The 21,501-nt window shown below is 41.6% G+C and overlaps 1 protein-coding gene across 1 annotated transcript in view; it reads left to right on the top strand.

Annotated features, from left to right (window-relative positions):
* The window catches only part of ZC3H7B (zinc finger CCCH-type containing 7B), an 82,309-nt gene that overhangs the window by 25,232 nt on the left and 35,576 nt on the right, over positions 1-21,501 (top strand). The window contains exons 12-17 of the mRNA XM_018565763.1: positions 1,303-1,352; positions 11,141-11,291; positions 13,749-13,907; positions 15,730-15,929; positions 17,465-17,565; positions 20,411-20,592. Coding sequence (XP_018421265.1) covers positions 1,303-1,352; positions 11,141-11,291; positions 13,749-13,907; positions 15,730-15,929; positions 17,465-17,565; positions 20,411-20,592 — 843 coding nt within the window. The remainder of the gene's footprint in view (positions 1-1,302; positions 1,353-11,140; positions 11,292-13,748; positions 13,908-15,729; positions 15,930-17,464; positions 17,566-20,410; positions 20,593-21,501) is intronic.

The raw sequence follows: 21,501 nt of genomic DNA, 5'->3' as shown, positions 1-21,501 counted from the left end.
GAGTGTATGTTGCTTTTTATTCCATTCCTCCTGTATTAAGTAGAAAATAAGTTACAGACTTTGGACTCTTGATTGAGAGCTCTTCTGTCACTGCCTTTGCACTTGCACTTGCACAACACAAAACAAAGCTTCCCTTCCAGTTCTTGTGCTGATTCCTGTTAGAGGGTGCTCATTTCCTCTGCTGTGACCTCTTGTGTCTGGGAAGTGCAGAGACAGTCAGATAAGAGCTGTTAATTAAGAGGCCACCTCCTTTGCAGATCATGGTAGGGAATTAAGTGGAGTGAGCTGTCAAAGTCTTTAACTCAGTAGCATGGGATAAAAAGCAACATACACTGTGTAGGGAGTTAGGTGACTGAGCTGTGAAAAATAATACAAGGTGAGACTTCTTCCTAAGATACTTTCTGGGGCAATTTTTAATATAATAAAGTTGTATTTTGATGTTTGTGTATACCCACCTTCATTTTAATGCTTACCATCTTGAGGGCCTGAACAGAATTTTGATATCAGATCGGACTACATTTTATTGGTCTTCAACTGTTCAGTCTTGGTTAACCTGTCCACTGCAGCCTCAGCTTTCTGTTCTTGGCTGACAGAAGTGAAAACTGACATGGTCATCTGCTGTTGTGGCCCATTGATGGGTTGTGGATTCTGAGATTCTTTTTTTTTGCGCACCATATTTGTGAAGCGTGGTCACTGGCGTAACTGTAGCCTTTTAATCAAAGAGGCGTTTCTATCCACAGAACTGACACTCGCTGGATGTTTTGTTTTCTTGTACCATTCTGAGTAAATTAAAGAGTCTTTTATAAGTGAAAATCCCAAGAAATCAGCAGTTAAGAAATCCTGAATCCAGCCCATCACGTAACAACAATAATGCCACAGTCAACATCACAGAGGTCACATTGTTCCTCTTCCCAACAACTAAAACTGTCAGCCTATATCTGCATAATTTTATACATTGTGCCGCTGCTACATGATTCGCTGCTTAGATAATTTCATAAATAAAGTGTACAGGTATTCCTTAGAAATTGGTTATGACATGTCAGAAATATTTTTATGTAAACTTAGTTTCTGAAAGGTCCTCTTTAAGGTAGATATTTGATCATGGAAACATCTGACCACAATGTACCCAGACCAGTTGACTTTTCGTTTTGCAACAATTGGCCAGGGGTGTCTCCTGTAATTCAAAGGTTCCCTTGGATATCTCCCTTCACATAATCCCTATAATGTCTGCAGGTACCCGTTTTTAGGTTTTGGAATTTTCTGTGTCACTGTGGTGATGTGTTTTATTTTGTCTTTGTGTAGATTCCAAACCTCTGGAGCCAGTATCCATGAAAGGAAATCCAAACCAGAAGGTAGGCCAGTACATATCAGTTGAGCATCTTCTTTTTTTGCAATAATGAACTAGTTTATTGAAACTGTGTAAAACCAAAACAATGTTCTTCATAATTCAATAGCATTATGTTATTAAAGGCACCTCATGCTGATGGGCAAACCCAAAAGCATAAATAGAAGAATTAAAAAGCAAATATTACAGTAGGGCTGAATCAACTTATCGATATTGAGCATCGTTCTCAACGATGCTTACTATCGATTAGTTGGTGTGGATCACCTACTTCTCTCCTCTGTGCTGGAAGCCGGTGTTTCATTGGCTCTGTGTCCCCTCCGATCCCGGCTGTGCTCCGCTGCAGCCATTGCCCAGTGGTGAGAGCTCCCCCAAACCTCAACCCCCACCGATTGAGGACTCTTTGGCCTCAATCTCTTCTTTTTTTTTTGTATTTCAAAAGAGAAATATCAGGGATCTATTTCGACCCCTGGTATTTCTCCAAAGCCCCTAACAACAGTAAAGTAAAAACAACAAAAAAATGATATAAAACATTTCAAATATAGTAAAAGAAAAAAAAAAAACTTTCCCTCATTGAAAAACAAATGGTGAAAAAAGTAATTTTGGCTTTTGGCCTGACAATTTTGGTGCGGGAAGTGCGCTTCGGTACAATTCATTTCAATGGCGCCTCTCACCCGCATTCCGGTCGCCCGCACGGGAACATGCAGTACTGCAAACTGTGCATGCACTTTTATTGTGAAGTAAACTTTTTGTTTCTAACACTCCATTTGTGTATTTTATTTTAAATTTACGGATAGTCTTTATTTAAAAAAAAAAATCCAATTAATCGGAAGAATAATCGGCCAACCAATCGATTGTGAAAATAATCGTTAGATGCAGCCCTATAATTCAGTATGTTACAGTGCTAAAAGTTAAAATGGGGGTAGAAGAGATGAGAGCATCAAGCCCAACAGGTAGGAGCCACATGTTATGAGATAACAAGTTTTAATAAGTGACATCCATCTATCCCAAATTTTATTACATTTCCCTGTGCAGCCTCAATGCATATCAATGAATTTGCATTTTAAATAGGGTTTTGCATTTTAAATTTCCTGCTTTCCGCCAGATTTACCCCAGAATGCAGTAAAACCGAAGGACATCTACTGGGTGAAGTGTTGCTCCACGCTTTTTCCCACCATTCAACATGGAGGAAGCATCTAATGTCCCTGTTCCTTGTCATCAGGAACCTTTACTGCAGTAACACAACATTTTGTGGCCAAGTTTGCAAAATTCCTTGCAGTTGCTTACAAGCAGAGGTTCTAAGCTCCTTTAAGTCTCTTTTAGGATGAGATTGTTTTCGAGGAATCCCAGTCTTCTGCCATTGCATTAGATTTACAGGATACTGTTACATACTGCTCTTTGGAGGATCAGCCTGCTGTCTCTAGTCTTGGTCCTTTTCACTATACCCACTATTCGAGGTATCCAAACAAAAATTGGGGGCAAAAAAAAGGACTACTGTGTGCCTGCACTCGTAGGAATACTTTTATAAAGAAAACAATTGCCTAGACTCATTAATTACCAGAAAGCACCTAATGGTATACAATCGTACAAAACCCTTTCCCCCCAACTTCACAATTAAGATCATACAGGTCTGTCTTTTAAAACGGGAACACTGCACAAAAATCAGGCCCTGTGTTAAATTGCCATAAAACAATATTTAGAAGCACCATAATCCAATGCATAAAGCATAAAATATTAGGTAGTTGTTTATTTAAATAGGATCCACAGTGCTCAATTATAACATAGCTAGAACACAATTCACAATCAAAAAGGGAGGTTATTTATTACACATCCAGTGTGTAAATGTGTATGTAGTATTGCATCTCACATCAGTTTACAACGAAGAACTGACCTCTATTCCATACACTTACATTGTATTGCATAAGGTCCCGTGAGGTCCTAATAGAAAATCGTACATGGGAGTTCACATCAGAATGTCAGTGCAATTAATCAGCAGATATTTGGCTGTTAACAGCTCACTCTCAAATATTGACTTCAAATATGAACTTAAATGACTTCTCCAAATGGTAGAAGAAAAGGTTTAATGACTATGGAGCACCTGGAGCATGGGCTTGTGACACCCTCCCTTTGTATTTTGGAAATGGCACTTTTTAATATCCTGTCTGCTCTGCATACCATACATTTTGTCTTCTATCCATAGCACAATTCCGCAGGTTAGTGAAAAAGTAACTATACTTGATTCTGAATTCTTTGCATTGCACAGAATTGACCATGGGGTGTGTTGCAAAAACTCAACAGCTTAACAGGGCCTTCACCACTCCTGTGTTCCTATCAGGCAGCAAGATACGACCATCGTAAATCACATCAAATTAAATAAAATATTGAGGTTAATATGGTGGGGTACATCTTATAGTTGGTATTCAAGGAATATGTGAACTGGAAGCACCCTAAGAAGATGTCCTGGACCCCACCTGAGCACTTTTTGCATTTGTTCCCCTCTGGGATAGTTTTGTTAGACAGTGGTCCATACCCACTGTGGCTCTATCCATAACCTACCGGAAACCACTTCTAGCTGTGACCTTTAATCTGTCAGACTGTGGTGGAATAGGTTAAGTCCCACGAGACCTCTCCACTGCCCCAGTTGACCCTTTTCTGCTAGAGCGTGTTGACTACATGTCTGGAGCCATACATTTCAGCTGTGATGGCTTGCTGGAAGTATCTAAGCTTGTGTCTCATATGGGTCTGTTGCCCATACATAGGGGTCTGTTGCCCATACAGATGTGCAAAGCACTCTGGTTACAGTACTGGAAGGCAGATGCTGCATTATTGAGCACCTAACTTGCTTGGTCTTCGAGGGACGCGTCTCTTCAGCCCTACCCTTAATGTTCTAATCAGTGACATCACTGGAGGTCAGAACGTTAACCTGCCTCAGCATTGGAAGTCAAGGGAAAGGTTGGCTAAGTCTCTTACCTCTCCTTTACCTGCTCCAGTAGTGGAAGCTGCCAGACCCTTTAAGCCTGGTTCTCCCACAGCCTGGATGGAAGCAAGAAACTTGCTAAACCCTTTAGAGAAGTCTTCAGCATTAAGCATTATGGTTGCTAGTCCTTGTGGGCCTTTGGGTAGTCTGTCCTTCAGACATCCAGGTACAGAGAGCAGCCCTTTAGGTCTATAGGCTAGTCCCTTTACTCTGAGTTGCTCTTCAGCTGTTCACATTCTACTCTAGTCTCAATGTTTTTTGGTTAGGTCTTCTAACTTCTCCTGCCTACTCTTGTTGGGGTCCTTCCTATGCACTTTACTCATTTAGTCATGCTAACTTCATGGGATCAGATGCTTGGTTCTCAAGAACTACTTTAAAGGTTTTCTGTATTTTAGCCAGTCTTGGGTTCTCAGGGCTCCTTGACCTTGATCTTTAAGGGTTTGGTGATTAGAGGCTTAGGATCTTTTTACTTAAGCCGATTTTTTTGTCTGCCTTTTACAAGGATATTATCCCTGTCTTCCTTGTCTGGTACCGGTTTGCTAATAATAAGCTTGTGCCCTTCCCTTGTTGAGTATGCCAGGCTGTGAGTTTTTTCTTCCCAGTCTGGAGGGATTGGATTGACCGGTTTCTCACTTAGTCCATGGTTCAGTGATCTCTCTCATGTTGGGTCATTTCTCTCTACATAGTGACCATTTGTTTTTGTGGTCTTTAGTATCAGGTTGGTCTCCAACTTTTCCCTTCGGTTGTGCTGCCAGGTTTCCCTATCTGGCAAGAGGTTTTGCCTCATCCAGTAAGATCCAGTGTTTGTCCTTCAGGTGCCTCTTGAGCTGCAGGAAGTCCCTCCTATCTTTGTGGTTTTAGGCCCCGTTCAAACAATAGCGGTTTTAAATACGCTAAACCTAAAAACCTAATGCATTCCTATGCATCTGGTTCACACCTGCGCGACGTCCGCGTAGTCCAATAGTGATATTCTGGGCGGATTCCATGCGTTTCAGCTATAGTAGTAACCACAAACATGCAGAATCCGCATGTATGTTTAAAATGTACATGTTTTTGTGGCGCGCGAAAACCGATGTGTGTGAAATGGAGCCTTATAGGCCTGTTAGCAATTTGCTGTTTGATCACCCCTTACTTGCAGTAGCATACTTAGTGTAGTAACACCTGGGCAGATTATTATTTTTTTACACACACGCACGCACACACGCGCGCGCACACACGCACACACACCTGTATCAAAAGTTATTTTCAGTAGTTTTCATGAAATTAAATACCAATAATGTTCACACACAAATGGAGATAGAGACTTTTGAATGTTTTATATATACTGTCTAAATCGTGTTGGTAAAAGAAAATATAAAGAGATAAAATATAAGATCGCAATAGCAGTGCACAACATAGGAAAAATAAAGGCATGCAAAATAAAGTTCAAGGTTTTAATAATGGCAGTGCATTTCCGTGTCAAAACATGAGTGGCATGCTTGGAAAGTGACAGGCGTAGATGATGGGACTAAATTATAGTTCTATAATCTGCTAAACAGTGGTGTCTTCACAAATGTAAATGACTAAGTGGCTTTTAATTATACACATTACCGAGACAACAGTCAACTGTTACAAAATGCAGCGAACAAATTGGGAATTGTGACTATATAGAGGGTGACAGATACGAGCAATTGTGGTGATATGCACAATATAAAAGGGTGATTGTAAAAATATATGGAAATAAAACTGACCGCCCCAGCAAGAAGCTGGTTGAGGAGGTGCTCAGCTCCTCCTGTGTCCTGCAGGTTGCACATATCGGGCCGCTGGCAGGTTTGCCAGGGATATAATGATCAAGCAATCCAGGGAGCATGCTTCAATCCAGGGTGCTTGTAGTGCTCTTCACATTTATTAAAAACAATCACCTGGGTGACAGTGCACAGTGCAGAGATCTATTCTGAAGGATTGAGGAGGAGGCTGCTGTAGATGTACTTGTTAGTTTTATATGTAGGGCTGCAATTAATGATTATTTTCATAATAAATTAGCTGGCCGATTTTTTTTATTTTTTCAATTTATTCAACATATAAAAAATATAAAATGCCATTTGTTAATTTAAAATAAAATGCAGTGTTACAAACATAAAGTTTACTTAAGAATAAAACTGCACGTGCAGTTTTTTGCAATTGCAGTGCACTGGAACGCACGGCATTGTGATACCATGCGCTCCAGTGCAGGCGATCACACTGTGGGTGGGAGGCGTGTTTGGGGTGCCAATGAAATGAATGATACTGCAACGCACCTCCCGCAGCAGAATTTGCCAAGTCGAAACCGAAAATGACTTTTTTTTTATTTTTTTTTATAATCCCCCCCCCAAATAATTGTATTGTAAGCACATGGTGCTTGAATAGCTTCAGCCAGGGAATGACAGCCACCAGTAGCAAGATTCCGCAGACAGCAGCTGAATGTAAATACAGCAGGTAGTGGGCTGGCGTGATAGCAAGCCTGCTATTGGCCATTTCAAATTGCAATAGCAGGCTGGTTATTGCATTCACCAAATGCTTGTGCCACTGCTGTGTAGTCTTTCTCAGCAAACTTTGTAAACGTTGTCTCGGCACAGTAAAAACGATTATTTGTTTGCCTGTGTCCGGTCTCCTTGTAGGTGGATAACTTACAGTAGGATAACTGCTTATGTCCCTCAGTGGATTCCATTCAGCATTTTAGTAAAAACAGCCTTTGCTTACTAAAATAAGTTCCTGACTGCTGTCTTTTGAAGCATTGTAGTTGTTTTAGAGAGGGTGCTTGTGAGCTGATCTGGAATGCCGGTGTATATTGGTAAAACAAAAACTAACTGGTAAGCAGCTATAATCCAACCATTTTTTCCCGGGTTAAGGCCTGGTTCACGCTGAGCATTTTGTAGCGCTTTTTCTGCCCTAAAAAAAAACGTTTAACGACTATGCCCCCCCAAAAAATCCCATTCATTTCTATGGCCCTGTTCACATTTGATCGTTTTGTCACAATAAGGAAAACATCTGTCCCTGGAGAAAGTACATGAGTTTTTTTTTGGCATATTACAGCTCATTTTGGCCCCATAGACTCAATAGGAAAAGCTTGAAAATGTGCACTTGCTCTGTTTTTTGCGCGCTTTTAACGTGTGCCTGGCCATTAATATCAATGAGCTAGAATCTGCTCACAAAAATGTGCGTCTTGATTTATGCGCATACCTCGCGTAAAAACGCGCTTCACAAACGTGCGTAGAAACGCCCAAAAACACAGTCGCCAAGGTGTGAACCCAGCCCAAAGATAATGGTAAGAGAAAGCTATGTATTTTCCCAAAGCTGTCTTTGAAATAGGTAATATAAAGAGATGCAGGCCTTTCATGAATCTTTCCTAAAAATTAGCTTTCAGAAATCCAGAAGTGCACAGTAAGAAAGATTCCACACTGACTGAAGGATTGCATTTCCCACACCATTCCTTGTTAGTTATTTCCTAGAGCTTCCAAGGCACCGGGATGCTTTAATGTTCTAGAACTTCTCGGAAACCTCATATCCCGGGGCTCCTAGCAGTATACAGGTGGGTGGCCTCCCCTAAATGTATAAATCTCTCAGGATTAACTTGTTGGTAAACCCCAAATCTATTTTTCAATATGTTTTGGCATCATGCTTGTATAGTTTTCTAAACCATGTTTTGTTGTTTTTTTACCCGGAGATTCTGTCAGTAACAGTACTTCCTGTTGCAGGTTGACAAAGTTTAGACACTGCCTAGCAATTAGCACCAGTGTTGTCAGCCTGCAGTGCAAGGTCTTTCATTTGGCTGTTGGGCTGCCGTATGTGATGGACCTGATGGGCAGCCCAGCAACCAACTCCGAGTGCATATGGCAGGCTAATCAAGAAGTCCTGTTACTGGGTACAGGATCTCCAGGAGAGAAACTTTACGACAGATTTACAAACCATGATTTGGTTAGGAAAACTGTAAATGGTGAGGCATGATGCCACAAATACTGAGAAATAGATTTTGGGTTGAATTTAGAAGCCTCAAAGCTGCCATTGCTGACCTGTTAAAAGTGCAGACTTCTTGTCATTCTGATCTAAGCAGCAGTATTCTTACTAGTGGATCAATGACCTGAAACAAGTACGATGGTTTACTAAAGTTAAGTCTAATAATTGAGACTCTTCTTTAAAAAATTGTGTAAATATTCTCTTCAGTTATTCAATAATGTAAAAAACAAATACAGTTCTCATATTCCCAGGTATTTGCAGATGAAATAAGTAAACCAAAATTTGCTTTTAAAGAATTGGTTTGCTATGAATATTCACACAGAGTGAAGCAAATCTTTTGTGAAGCAGCCCAATTGGCTGCATGCTTCTAAGTCCTTGGTTCTCAACTGGTGGGTTGTGACCCAAAAGTGGGTCGCAACCCCGCATACAGTGGGTCGCCGCATGCCTTCCACTTTTCTAGGTGAGGGCCCCCTCAGGCTCCCCCTAGATTACGGTTCCCTCACGTGTCCTGTAGAGGTGCCTGGACCAGAGTGAGGTCGCATTCTGGCTCCTGGCATCTCTACAGGGAATGCAAGGGAACTGTACAAGCAATGCACATATGGATGGAGCTCCATCACAGCAGCCCAAACTGGACCCCAGGCTGAGGATCCACTCCAGTTCTAGCGAGATAAGGAGACTGGGTGGACTTTACAAAAAAAGTTTAAAAAATTAAAAACATTTTGAAGAGTGTGTGTGAGATTTGTGTATGCATGTCAGTGTTTTTGAGGGCCCGTTCACACTAGTACAGTGCGTTAAACTGTATGACGCAAGCGCACCTACCGTACATTCTGGTATGGGAGGTGTGTTGGTTTGCTATTCATTTGAACGGTACCCCAAACGCACCTCCCACCCACAGTTTGCAGGCCTGCACCGTGTGTTCCATTGCAGTGCGACTTGGGTCGTGACTTAATGAACAAGGGCAAATGTGAGTCCTGAGGTTACACAGGTTGAGAACCACTGTTGTAAGTCATTGGCTCACTAGGTAGTCAAGTCAGTATTAGGATCCGAGATTTTGGCCTTTAGGGCTTGTTAACACCATGTCCGGATCAGGTCCAGACCAGAACAGTTTGTTCTCGTATCAAAAACTCATGCAAATGCACTGGACTGCACCAGAAAGGCCATTTTAAGAAAACACACAAATCGCAGCAAAAATGCATTGCACTGCGTTTGCAGATCTGCTCCGGACATGGCATGAACACACACACTGTGTTGCATACTAAACTCCCCCCTGCATTCTGGGGCACGAAGGGGCACCAGAGAATGTTGCAAAACAATGCCTGCATCCTGGTCCAGTGCAATTGCAAAAAATGCTGCATGCGCTTTTTTTGTGATCGCACGGGACCGAAATGCAGGCATTGATGTGCCACATACTCTGGTGCGGGCGATCAACTGTGAACGGGCGGGCATAGCTGCAGTGCCATTGACTTGAATGCACCACCGCGCCCCTCCCACCCCAGCTCACAGGGGGGAGTTTGAATTCAGCCCTGTATTTTATTAATACATCATTGAATATATTTTTTAAATGCAAGCAGTGCAAGTACCGGAGTTTGACTCTGCATCAGTCCCTTGTAAGCCCTGTAAGGCTGAGTTCCCACCTGGGCGTTTGAAATAGCGTTTTGGGCCGCACGTTTTTAACAGCGATTTGCGGTCCACGAAACGCGCGTTTACGAGAGCTATCTGGCTGTATCCTAATGGATACGCGTGGAAATACGCCCCAAAGAAGCTCCTGTACTTGTTTGGGCGTAGTGCGTTTTTCAGCACGTTTTGACTTCAATCAGCGCTGAAAAACGCCCAGGTGTGAACCCAGCCTAAAGCAACACTTAGGCCTGGTTCACACCTGGGCGTTTTACAGCGCGTTCCTACACGCTGTAAAACGCTCAACATGTGAAAACCAGTGATTACCTATGGGCATGGTTCCCACCTGGGCGTTTTACAGCGCGTAGGAAGCTTCTTTGGGGCGTTTTGCCGCGCATCTGCATTGGTATTCCCGAGTGTGGATCGGGGTTAACAAAGCGGTAACCCCGAGCCACACTCGGGAATACAGCGTACAAGTCTTATCTTGTCCGCGTTCACCACTGTGTCTTCCGCCGCTGCCGAATTCCGGGTCCTGTCTCTTGCGAGCGGCCGCGTCGCAGGGGGGCGGAGCCGGCGGGAAGTTTAAAAGTCAAACTAAAAAAAAAAATTTTTTTTGAAATAGAGAAAATTAAGGACAAATAACGAGCATAAAATCGCTCAGGGGTGAACCCAGCCTTAAACTGAAAGTGAGAGAAGCAGGAGACCATAATTTTTTATTGTGCTGACTGTGCACATGCCAACAGGACTGAGAAATCAGAGCTCATCAGTGTGCTTCTTCACCTTGAGCTGAGGATGGGAAGGAGTCCTGAATTAACTGCAACAGAGGAAAAAAAATCAGGTCTCCTGCCATGCCAGACAGGGCTGAGTTATGTGACTGAGCTGTGTAAATATCAGATCTGAACTGACAAATACTAATCCTTTTGGAAGCTAAAAAAAAAAATTTTCCTTTTTATATTTGTTTCTGTGTTTTTAATGGTTTGTCTGTCTGATGATCAGCTATAACAAGTCTGCAATGACAGCTCCCAAGTTTATAACCTCACATGTTCTCTTTAAGACTGCATTGTAGTGACTGAAACAGTTTTAATCCCATGGAGAGATTGGGTCACAACTTGCTCTGTATTGGTTCCCATTAAAATTCCATTTAATAGATGACTTTCAAGTTTATTTTATGTGTAAACAGAAACATGTTCGTTTTTTACCATGACTTCTGATTTTTTTTGTTTTTTTTTACACAGAATGGAGGAAACACTGTAAATCTTGCTTTTATACCCAAGATGGATCCTTTACATAACCATCCTGTCGTTTCTCCCCCAGCCTTGCCTCTTAGCCCACTAATGCTGACTTATGAATTTAAGCAAGGTTGTCAACAGTGTTATGCGAAGACAGGTAAAAATTTACAACCTTGCACATGCATTACCTAAGTTGTAACACTATGCATTCATTTGTCTGGAAAAAAAAACAAAGACTTTTGCCCCTAGAAACCATGATCTCCATTCTTCCCTAAAAGTGTGAGTGGATAACTCCAAGTTTAAGTTTGCAATGAGAACTCCTCCTACTTTTTCAGACCCTTTTTTTTGCATAGTGAAAATTTAAAGTGTATGTCAAGCCTTAAAGAGACCTTGTCGCTAGACAGTTCATTTTAACAACAAATTTTCTGTAAGATTATATGTGTATTTAATAGAGTTGCACAGATACCAAGTACAGTACTCGGTACAAGTACGAGTACATGAACCGATACTTTTGAGCTCCAAGACTAGACTAGAGAAAAATGCAAAAATTAGGAGGGAGCTGTCATTTGTAAGGAGCACACGGAGCTCCTGGGATTTGTACATCTCTGTTTTATTGTACGATTTTGTTTTTATAAATATAAATAAAGGGATGCACAGATACCAGTTTTGCGAGTACTGGTACTTGACGAGTACTTACAAGTACGAGTACTGATACATTTTTGTTGTCATGTGACAGTATTTCTAAAACAATATCGACTAATGATTTCAGGACAGTGGTGGGGTGCCTGAGCCAGGTCCCAGCTGCAACCACTGCCACCCTGGTAGTTCTCGTGAAAATGCCAAGTATCTGCACTGGTACTCGAAAAGTATCTGTGCATCCCTAGTATTTAACATGTTTTAAGCATGTTATTTACGTTTAAAAGCTTCCATTGTGTAGACATCCAAAAGCACTGAGACTGCTGCTGGGAGCCACCATCTTGGATGTGATGTTAGCAGACTGTCGCTCAAGTCATCCTCAGTAGTGTTCCCCTTCACTTCTTCCCTGGCAGGTACATATGAAGCTAGGTAGGTAGATAAGGGAAGTTGGGGCAAAGCTGGGCAAACACAGACAGTAATTAGACACTCTCAGAAGAGAAAAGATCTATAATGTTAAAGGAAGAAGGGCGCTGTGCTAGGGAATTGACCCCTCTCGGCGAAGTCAATATTTCTAGTAAAGCATATTGCAAGTGAATTAAAAACCATTTGTGCAAAGAAAAACGCTGCGAGGAAGCACTTAAAATGCATGATTTTTCGGTGATTTTAGCTGTTTTTTTTAAACTGCTGACAGGGTCTATTTTAAACTAGGGATGCACCGATATATCGGCCGCCGAAACATATCGGCCAAAAATGGCACTTTTGGCATAATGCTGAAAGTGCGATTTTTCCTGCCGATACATCGGCGCATCCCTGCTTTCTTTACTCCCCGCTGGGCGCTGTTCTGTGTCCCAGCGGGGAGGAGAGAAACTGTGATAGGCTGAGTGCTGAGGGAGGAGACTGCTGAAAGCGGCCGGCGTCTCCCACACCGCTCAGCCTCCTATCACAGTCCGGCAAAGCGGTGTGTGGGCGGAGACAGGCCGCGCTGTCACAGGAGGCTGAGCTTTCCTCCCTGCACTGCTCGTTCAGCCTCCTGTGACAGTGTGTCGGAGAGGAGAGCAAGGTACAAATACTCAGTGATCGCTGAGTGTTTGTTCATGGTTGAGGACATGGTATGTGTACTATATCCTCAATTATGAAATGAATGGGAAGTGATCTGCATCACCTCCTTTTCATTCATAATTGTAGTTTATCGTAAGCACACTATGTCTCAATAAACGATGTTATCATTGAACAGGAACACTCAGAGGATTCCTGTTCATTGATAACTGGGGCTGCAGAAAAATAGATGGAGGACTCTTGTGTCTTCCATCTCTTTTTCTATTTTAAAAGGGAAATATCAGGTGTTTGTTTTAGATATCTAATATTTCCCCGAAGCCCCTAAAAGTAAAGTTAGAATTTTTAAATAAAAAATAAACTAATAAATAAATATTAAAAAATAAAAATGTTTACATTTTTGGTTTTAACATTTCCATTTCAGTGCACCTCCCTATTTTAAACATGAATTTTCTTGTTTTGGATAGAGTGCGGAAGGATTAGAAATCCTTTAGGGTTTTTACTGCTATCCAGGGTTTCTTTTGGGTAGATTTACCTTCACTTCTGTCATGCTGACATGGTTTCACAAGACCGAAGGTGAGAGAAAATCTGCAACATGGTCAGATAGAAGAAATAATAAGTTTTCTGTGTTGCTGTTGAAGAGTTTCCCTCACTTTCTGTGTGCTATGTTGTCGGTAAGACAGGAAATGAGGAAAAATCTCTGACAGAGTCCTGGGTAGCAGTAAAACTCTCACAGGGTTTCTACCCGACTCTATCCAAAACTTGGGGGGAAAAATAATTTTGTCTGGACATATACTTCAAACTGTTTTTCAGGAAAGTCAGTGAAGTATTATCAATGTTAACAGTATCAGTTTTTGCTAGGTCTGATTAATGTATTGTATGTGCTCTTGCTGCATATTTTTATGCGTTTTATTTTTCTTTTCAGGGACCAAAGCTCTGGAATTCACACACAAGGAAAAATTAGACCACAAGTGCAAGAAAGATATTTTACTAGCACGGATGAAAAACTCAGAAAAGAAGGCATGGCTCAAAATTCGTCCAAAACCCACAAAAGATTTTTCTGGCCCCTACATGCTGTGCAAAGGTTAGGAAGACAATGTTCTCGTTGGTTTGGGAACAGCAATAATTATGTTGCAACAATAACTCTAATATTGTAGGTAAATGTATGACTACTGTAAGAAAAAAGTTAAATGAAACGTGGTGTAGTAGAACAGAAAATATTGTTTTGAAATGAACAGATATTAAAACGGGAATGTGGAAAACTTTTTAATTCGCTTTTAATTCGAGTTTGGGAATATTCAGCCATTTGGATTGGTCAGAAAGGTATAACTCCAGCCCATTTGCATTGGAGTTCATTCATTCTTGGCACCAAAGTGTGTCAAGAATGTACTCTGAGCTGCACATGCAGATTTGAAGAAGGCAGGTAAGTTTTTTTTAGTTTTTTTGGTTTTGTTTTGTTTTGTTGTAGAAGTGACATAGCATGTCTCTTTTGCAGTAAAGCTACTGTCTGCTCACAATTCCTTTTTTATTTTTTTAGTTTAGTTCCACTTTAAATCATATATACTTCAGTTTCTGGCAGAAAAGGGCAGGGTCACCTCAAACTGTATCATGCATGTTGGGCTTGATTTAGGCTACTTTAAAGTACAACTAAACCCTAGGCAAATACTTCTTGCCTAGGTTTTAATACTGTTCATATAACAACCTTTAAAAAAAAACAAAACAGTTTTTATACATTCTTTCATTGAAATCCAATGCGGCTCTTTTCCTGGCAGCTTTGTCTCTGTGGTTGATGCACTCACGTCCTTACTGATGACGTAAGCCCAGCTCCTCTTTAGGCTTGGAGATCTACACTGCCTGGCCAAAAAAAGTCACCACCTGCATTGGGGGCAGTGTTATGATCTAGGGTTGCTTCAGTTGGTCAGTTCTAGGTTTAGCAACATTATCTCCCCAAAAAATGAGGTCAGCTGCCTACTTGAATATACTGAATGACCTGTTTTTTTCATCGATGCATAGATTTTTTTTCTTCCCTGATGGCATGGGCATATTCCATATGTGAACATGTCTCATGCTCCCTGAACCACTCTTGGACAATTTGAGCCCAATGAATCCTGGCATTGTCATCTTGGAATATGCCTGCGCTTTTGCTGCCAGACAGCGCAAAGAATCCCCGTAGGTGAGCCACCTCCATGTTGCAAAGTTTAATTTTTTTAATTTATTTTTTTAACCAATCCGCTGCCAACACTGTTCGGGCGCCATGTCAATGGAAGATTTGTCCATCCACACTAAAGAATCTGTTTTTTTTTTTTTTTTTTTTCCGCCCATAGGTGTATAGCCAGCTTTAGTTTAAAATTAACTATGATCCAATTATTTTTTTCAACTTTTCTAGGGGTACCAATAAATCGGTCAAGGCCATTTTAGAGTATCTTTGTAGAGTGAGCAATAATTTATCTCATTTTATACTTTCTTTGCTTTACTTTAGGACATACCAAAGACATGCAGGTATACATGAGACAATTGCTTTAAATGTAATCAGTTTTCAGGACGAATGAAGTGTTGTTTCAATGAGCTCTAAGGGTACAAACAAATTTGCGGACATCTGTACTAAGACCATATGGTCATTCTGTATAGTTGCAGTCCTTCTTACATTGTGGGAGTGCATCATGCTAAATGGGGGTGAAAAAGGAAGTGCACATATCCTTTAAATGTTACAAAAACAAATGCTAAAGGTGAGAGCTGTTCTTATATTATTTCCATATTGCAAAAAAAGGTATTTTTACAAATTCAGGAAAATGTATTGCCGTTTTTTGTTCCTGTGCATAGGCTGTGTGGGTTAAGTGTGTGTTCAGTGTCATTCAGTCTTGTTTGTGGGAATGATTGTGAGTAATCAGGCTATTATTTTACTGCAGATATCCAAAACCGACAGGACTGTAAATATGGAGATAATTGTACATTTGCATATTACCAGGAGGAGATAGATGTGTGGAATGAGGAAAGGAAGGGGACTTTTCACAGAGACCAGCTTTTTCAGCCCTCTGGTTTGGTGAAGCCAGGAAATGTGGCACGACTGCTCCATGAACAGAATGGCATCTTCACTTTTTTATGCCAGGTACTGGAATGCAAGTGAGGGGAGGTTTTGTCTCATTGTAAACCTTGTGATATGCAAGTTCTTACATATCTAGCTATGTTAAATTGTAATTCTATCCAAAAAGTGTTTTTTAATTTTCCCTCTTGCCACTGGGAACATTTCACTTCACTTTTTTGCCCCAGTCACAAGGACAAAAACTGAGGTGATGTCACATAGAAATAAAATCCTGCAATAGGTTCTTTACTATACTTTGGTTGTGGCTCTACATTAAAGGCTAAAGACTCAATTGCCAGTACTGTATTTTCCTGGATGCACAGTGCAGGAAAGTGCAGTAGTTCTAAAATGCCTGTTCTGCTTCCACAAAAGGCATCTTAACAATGATTGTCCCCATTTGTCCTGCCTCCCTAAGAAGGAGTAGACTAAAGGCTTGCTCACACCACAATGCAGTTTGCTACCGTGCATTCACATTGCAGTGATGTGCATTGCAGTGTGCTGCATAGGTGTTCCATCATTTTGAAAGGGTTGAAACGCGCGCACACAAAAAAATCAGGTGCTGTGTGCTGCAGTTTGTTGTAGTGCACATATATTTCCTAGTTGCATTGGCGTGCAATTCACAATGAATGGCACCACAGCTCACCAATGCAGATACTGTGTGTTCCCACATGACTTGTGTTCCCCCAACAGCCTTGCTTAAATAAGCCCAATGGATTTCAAGAACTCTTCCCTGCCTCTAAGACCACAAAGACTTTCCTGGTACACCCTCTCAGGGTTTATGTGGAAGAGTGAAAGGTTAGAAGCAGAACTCGTGAACCACTGTCTGTCAAGCAAGGATTGCTGCAAATCCACCTGTAGCTAACCTTTGACTTAGCCAACCAGTCAAGCATCCGGCAGGTCCTAAACCTAAGTTTAATTTGTGCAATGTCTGCCTGAAAGCTCAGCCATCAACATTTGCCACAGCACAGGTGAAAGTCTTTAAAAAGAATAACAGCCGAACTGTGTGGGCATAACGACGCAAGAGCCTAGGCAGCCGTAGTTGAGGTGGTTAGTCTTCAGGCATTCCAACAAACAGCAGTGTGAGCATGCTGACATGGCACGTCCAAACAGAAGGGTAATGGAACCCCAAAACATGCCACACAGGGTGAGTAAATTATGGTATCGATTCTAAATGCTGTCTACAAATGCATAGTTTGCTGTGAAGCACAGTAGAGTGTGGATATTCAAAACCGGCTATAGATTACAGATTTCTGTATTTGGTGGGTTGTCAAGTTTCACCATAGGGCAATAGAGGCACAAATATGTTAGGCGTATACGGACTATGAGCTGTGAGCTACCCAAGCATCATAGAGTGCAGGTACATCTCCTTATGCTTGCTACTAGAACCACAAGAGTCACTGCTGTATACCAGAGGATAAGAAAAATTGCAAAGGTTGGGAACCTTCTGGGCCAGAACTATTAATGACATGCCAGATTTTTTTTATAGCAGTATGGATTTGTATGGATTATTCTGTGAGAAGCCCTAACACAAGCTTATATTAAAAAGAAAATATCCTTCACAGGCTTGTTTTGATGGCAAACCTCAGATTATCAGCAAGAGAAATCCAGAGAACCCAGAGTTCTGCACAAACCCCACAAAACAACACGGGTTTAACGACCACAAGTAAGTATTGCACAATGTAGACATGGATAGTTGTTTTTTTTGGTCTCGTTTTTTTTATACTTTTGAGTTTGAGATCTTTTGTGTAAATGTAAATATGATTATTTAAAAAAATTTAAGATTTTCTTTCACATAGATCATCTACTGAATGTGAGGGACACATAATTTAATTTGCTTTTGGGCTATACTGATACCTATAGGGGATTTTATTGCTCATGTCCTAGGACGATGGATGTCCTTCCTCCTACTCTTCTTTTTTTTTTTTTTAAGCTCTGTTGTGTAAAAGGCTAACCTATTTTTGCTAGCTCCATTTTTCCAACATTTTTTTTCCTTTTCAACTCTTTTCTACATCGCTGCTAGAGCTTGTCTCTTCGATTGCAGCTAACCAGTACATCTGCCCTCAGTCTGGCTTTGAAGTGCTGCATCCAAACCCCATTGGATGGGACGGTGCGTGGCAGTGACCTTTGGGCCCTGCGTTCTGCATAAAGTGCTTTCCAGACCCTGTTCTGATATTAGCTGTGGAGTGCTTTCCAGGTCCAGGGCAGTTGTAGTTGCCTCAGCACTTGTCTCTGAAGACTCACTCGGTGAGTTGGCTGATTGGGCTGTGAATCGGAAGCTACCTTATTTGCTTGGTTGCTGGGCACATTTTGAACATTTTGAAAAGAATGCTGATGGACTTCGCAATGATGTCATCTTCTGAGTGGATTGTTGAGCGCACAGGGTCCATGCTCTTTCCCGTGGTTCAATGTCGAGAAAGCATCTTCCTACTACTGCACCTGCAAAGAGCCACATGGGACTTTGATTTTCAGTCCATTCTTGATGCCCATCTAGAGTGACTTCAGTCACCTGCTGTCCCTCTTTAATGGGTGCTCACAGCCTAACTGCTCTAATGCTGCTTGCCATGCACTCACTGATGCGGCCGATGTCTGTCTGCAACTGGAATTATGTTGCCCTCTGATCCTAAAGTCTATCCTGTGTTCAGAGTCTTTCCTACAGTCTGGTGTGGCTGGTTCCTCTGCCCTTTTAGCTATGTTTTTTTGCTAAAGTCATGCAAGACTGTATGTCCTAAATCACCCAGTTATTTACCGACTCTGACCGCAGAGGCCACACACTCACTCCCACATCTTCCTCTGTGGATTTTGTATCTGATCTGCCCATGGCCTCTGATCCACCAGCTGCTAAGACTCTGTCTGTTTCCTCTTCCTGTCCTTGCTGGACGATCTTGCCCCAGAGGAGCATGAGTCTCCTGTTGTTCCTCCCAACTAAAGAGATTTTCTGCTCTTATTGCATCTTGGATACTTGGGCGTGGGTTCCTCAATATCTCACCTCCAGTGTACCTGTTTCACTGCACAGATTAACAGATCTCCTCCATCTAGCTCTTTCAGGTCTTCCTGATCAAAATGCCATTGCCCTAGAATCCTGTGGCGGAACGGTTTAAAGGATGTTTATTCAAACTGTTCAGTTCTAAAACCCAAAGGGGACATTTACCCCATCTTGGATCTCGGAGCACTGAATTGCTAAAATTCTTCTGTTTGCTTCTCTACGGTGGGCATTCCAGTGATCCTCATTTTTCCTGATTGGCCCAGGTGGATGTGGTTCTCTGACAAGATAAAACTCCAGGCAAACACACTATGTGCTTTTCCAGATTGTCTGGATTTTCCCTCTCAAGGACCTGTTTTGCTATCCTGCTTCATGGTCTCTGTTTTTAATGACATGGTTGTTGGAAGATCAGGTTCTGAGATACAGAGACTCTCACAGAGAGATGCCATCTTCCAGCCACTGTTTTCAGAAAGACTGATATTTTCCTTTTTTTCATCCTGGATTCTTTCCATAAGGGTGGGTCTCTTCTCATTCTGCCACCTCCTAGATTTATCAGACAGACCATCATACAAATTTAGCGTCTCAAAGATTGGGCTCTTATCAAAGTGAACCCTTAATGGATCAGTGAGTGCTTCTTCGGCTTTTTTTGCATCAAACATCAGTTCCCCAGATTTGCAAGGCTTACTTGCCTGGTCTTGTGTTCACACATTCTCTAAGTTCTACCAGGTAGATGTTCAGACCTCATTTAATTCCATGTTCTGGCTTAAGCACCTTTAGACAGCTCATTGAGTTTCAAGCAGTCCCCAGTCCTGTTGTATTTTTTTTTTTTTTATGCTTGCATATTCGCATTTGTTGCCTGCATTGCCCACCCTCTCAGTTGAATGACTTGTGTCCCTCAGTGGGCGATTTAAAGAAAATTGGATTTTTGCACTCTTTATAAAATCCTCAGCACCGTAAAAAAAAAAAAAAATTTATTTAAATTTACAGGTCGTGGCACCTTCTGAATCTGCATCGCCTGTGGTCAAAATCGGTCATTTATTTGACCCCATTAATGATCATAAAGTCGAACAAACGTACGGGATTCAATGTCATTCGTTAGAATTTCTAACCTTGTATACCATACTTAAGATCCTTTACTTGAAGTCCATTGTGTCTAGAGTCGTTTTGCTACAAACCTGAGACCTGCTGACAGAAGGATGGCAAATACTGGGCTGGCCTACAGTTGTTTTTTTTTTTTTTTTTTTACAGTGTCCAATTCCTCCCAAAGGCAGCAGTATAACCCAAAATGACTGACTTTGTTTCCCCTCAATGGACTCTAAGAAACTGGCTTTATGCTGTGCACACAAATCCTGTTCTTTATTTTAGATTAGCAGGTTGAACCATTATTAGAGCTACATGGGAATGAATGACCAGAATTCATACCTAGCTATTATGATTTCTATATGTGGAGTAGTGATGATCATGCTTTCATTAAGGAGTCTGAGAAAACTATTGTACTCATAATTTTGTTTTTTAACCTCTTGAACAGATGTCTTGTGCATGTGTTAAACGCAAGCACAGTAAAGTACTCCAAAATCCGTCCCCTTCATCTTCGATTTCAAATGGATGTCTGCCGCCATGAGATGCGCTATGGTTGTCTTCAAGAGGACACTTGCAACTTTGCACATAGCCATGTAGAACTGTCTGTGTGGATGCTGCAGAAACAGTCAGGTACCCCTCGCTTTCATTAACTCAATTTTCAGCTTTGATACATCTGATAGCAATTTATGTTATTTACGTGTAGCTTATCTTTACTATGCAGGCTGACTGTTTTCTGTGGTATTAATAGTTCAGAATGAATTCACAAAAACAAAATGAAGCACACGTTAATGAGAGAATACACTGGGTACAGAAATAGTGGGAAATGGCGTTCAAAATCGCCAACTGCACCCCGCCAACTCCCCCGGCCCCCGCTACACTTACATGTCTGAAGTCCCTGCTAGCCAGTGTAGCAGTCCATACGCCAACCTTCACAGCCCCACAGAATGGAATGCTTATAATGCTCACAAATGGCGAACACTCATTGGTCAGCACAGTCACATGAGCACTGAGAAGTGCTTCTGAGTTGAGGACCAGGTCCTGGAAGTAAGAAGCACTTCTCATTGTTCAGCGTGGTCATGTGACCGTGCTGACCAATAAGCACTCCATACTGTGGGGCTGGAAAGTCCTGTTTATGGACCACTACACCACCTGATGGGGACTTCAGACATGTAAGTGTAGCAGCTGCTGGGAGGGTGGTGTGGGTAAGTTCATTTTGTTTCAAAATTTATGAGAAAGTGAACCTGCTCTTTAAAGGGATATTCCACTTTCCCAGGGGAGGGGGTAGACTGGTGGGGTTAATTGCATTTTCTTAAATCTGCCTGGGAAAGTCCAAATGGATGTGATATAAATGCACTCTAACAACTTCTCTCTTCCGCAGGGGAAACCCTCTCTTTAAGGGTGCATTCACACCACAATTGGAAGGTACTCGCAGGTCAACGACGGGTCTGTTGTTCTGCGATTGTACCTTCCAATTTTCCTTTCCGTTCCTTCGCTTTTTTTTCTTTCTTTCTTTTTTTTTTCCTTGCAAGGTTTATGTGA

The sequence above is a fragment of the Nanorana parkeri genome, unplaced genomic scaffold (genome assembly GCF_000935625.1).
Source record: "Nanorana parkeri isolate BGI_ZX_2015 unplaced genomic scaffold, ASM93562v1 scaffold885, whole genome shotgun sequence".
In the NCBI taxonomy this organism is placed as follows: domain Eukaryota; kingdom Metazoa; phylum Chordata; class Amphibia; order Anura; family Dicroglossidae; genus Nanorana; species Nanorana parkeri.
This window is presented reverse-complemented; position numbering and strand designations above follow the sequence as displayed.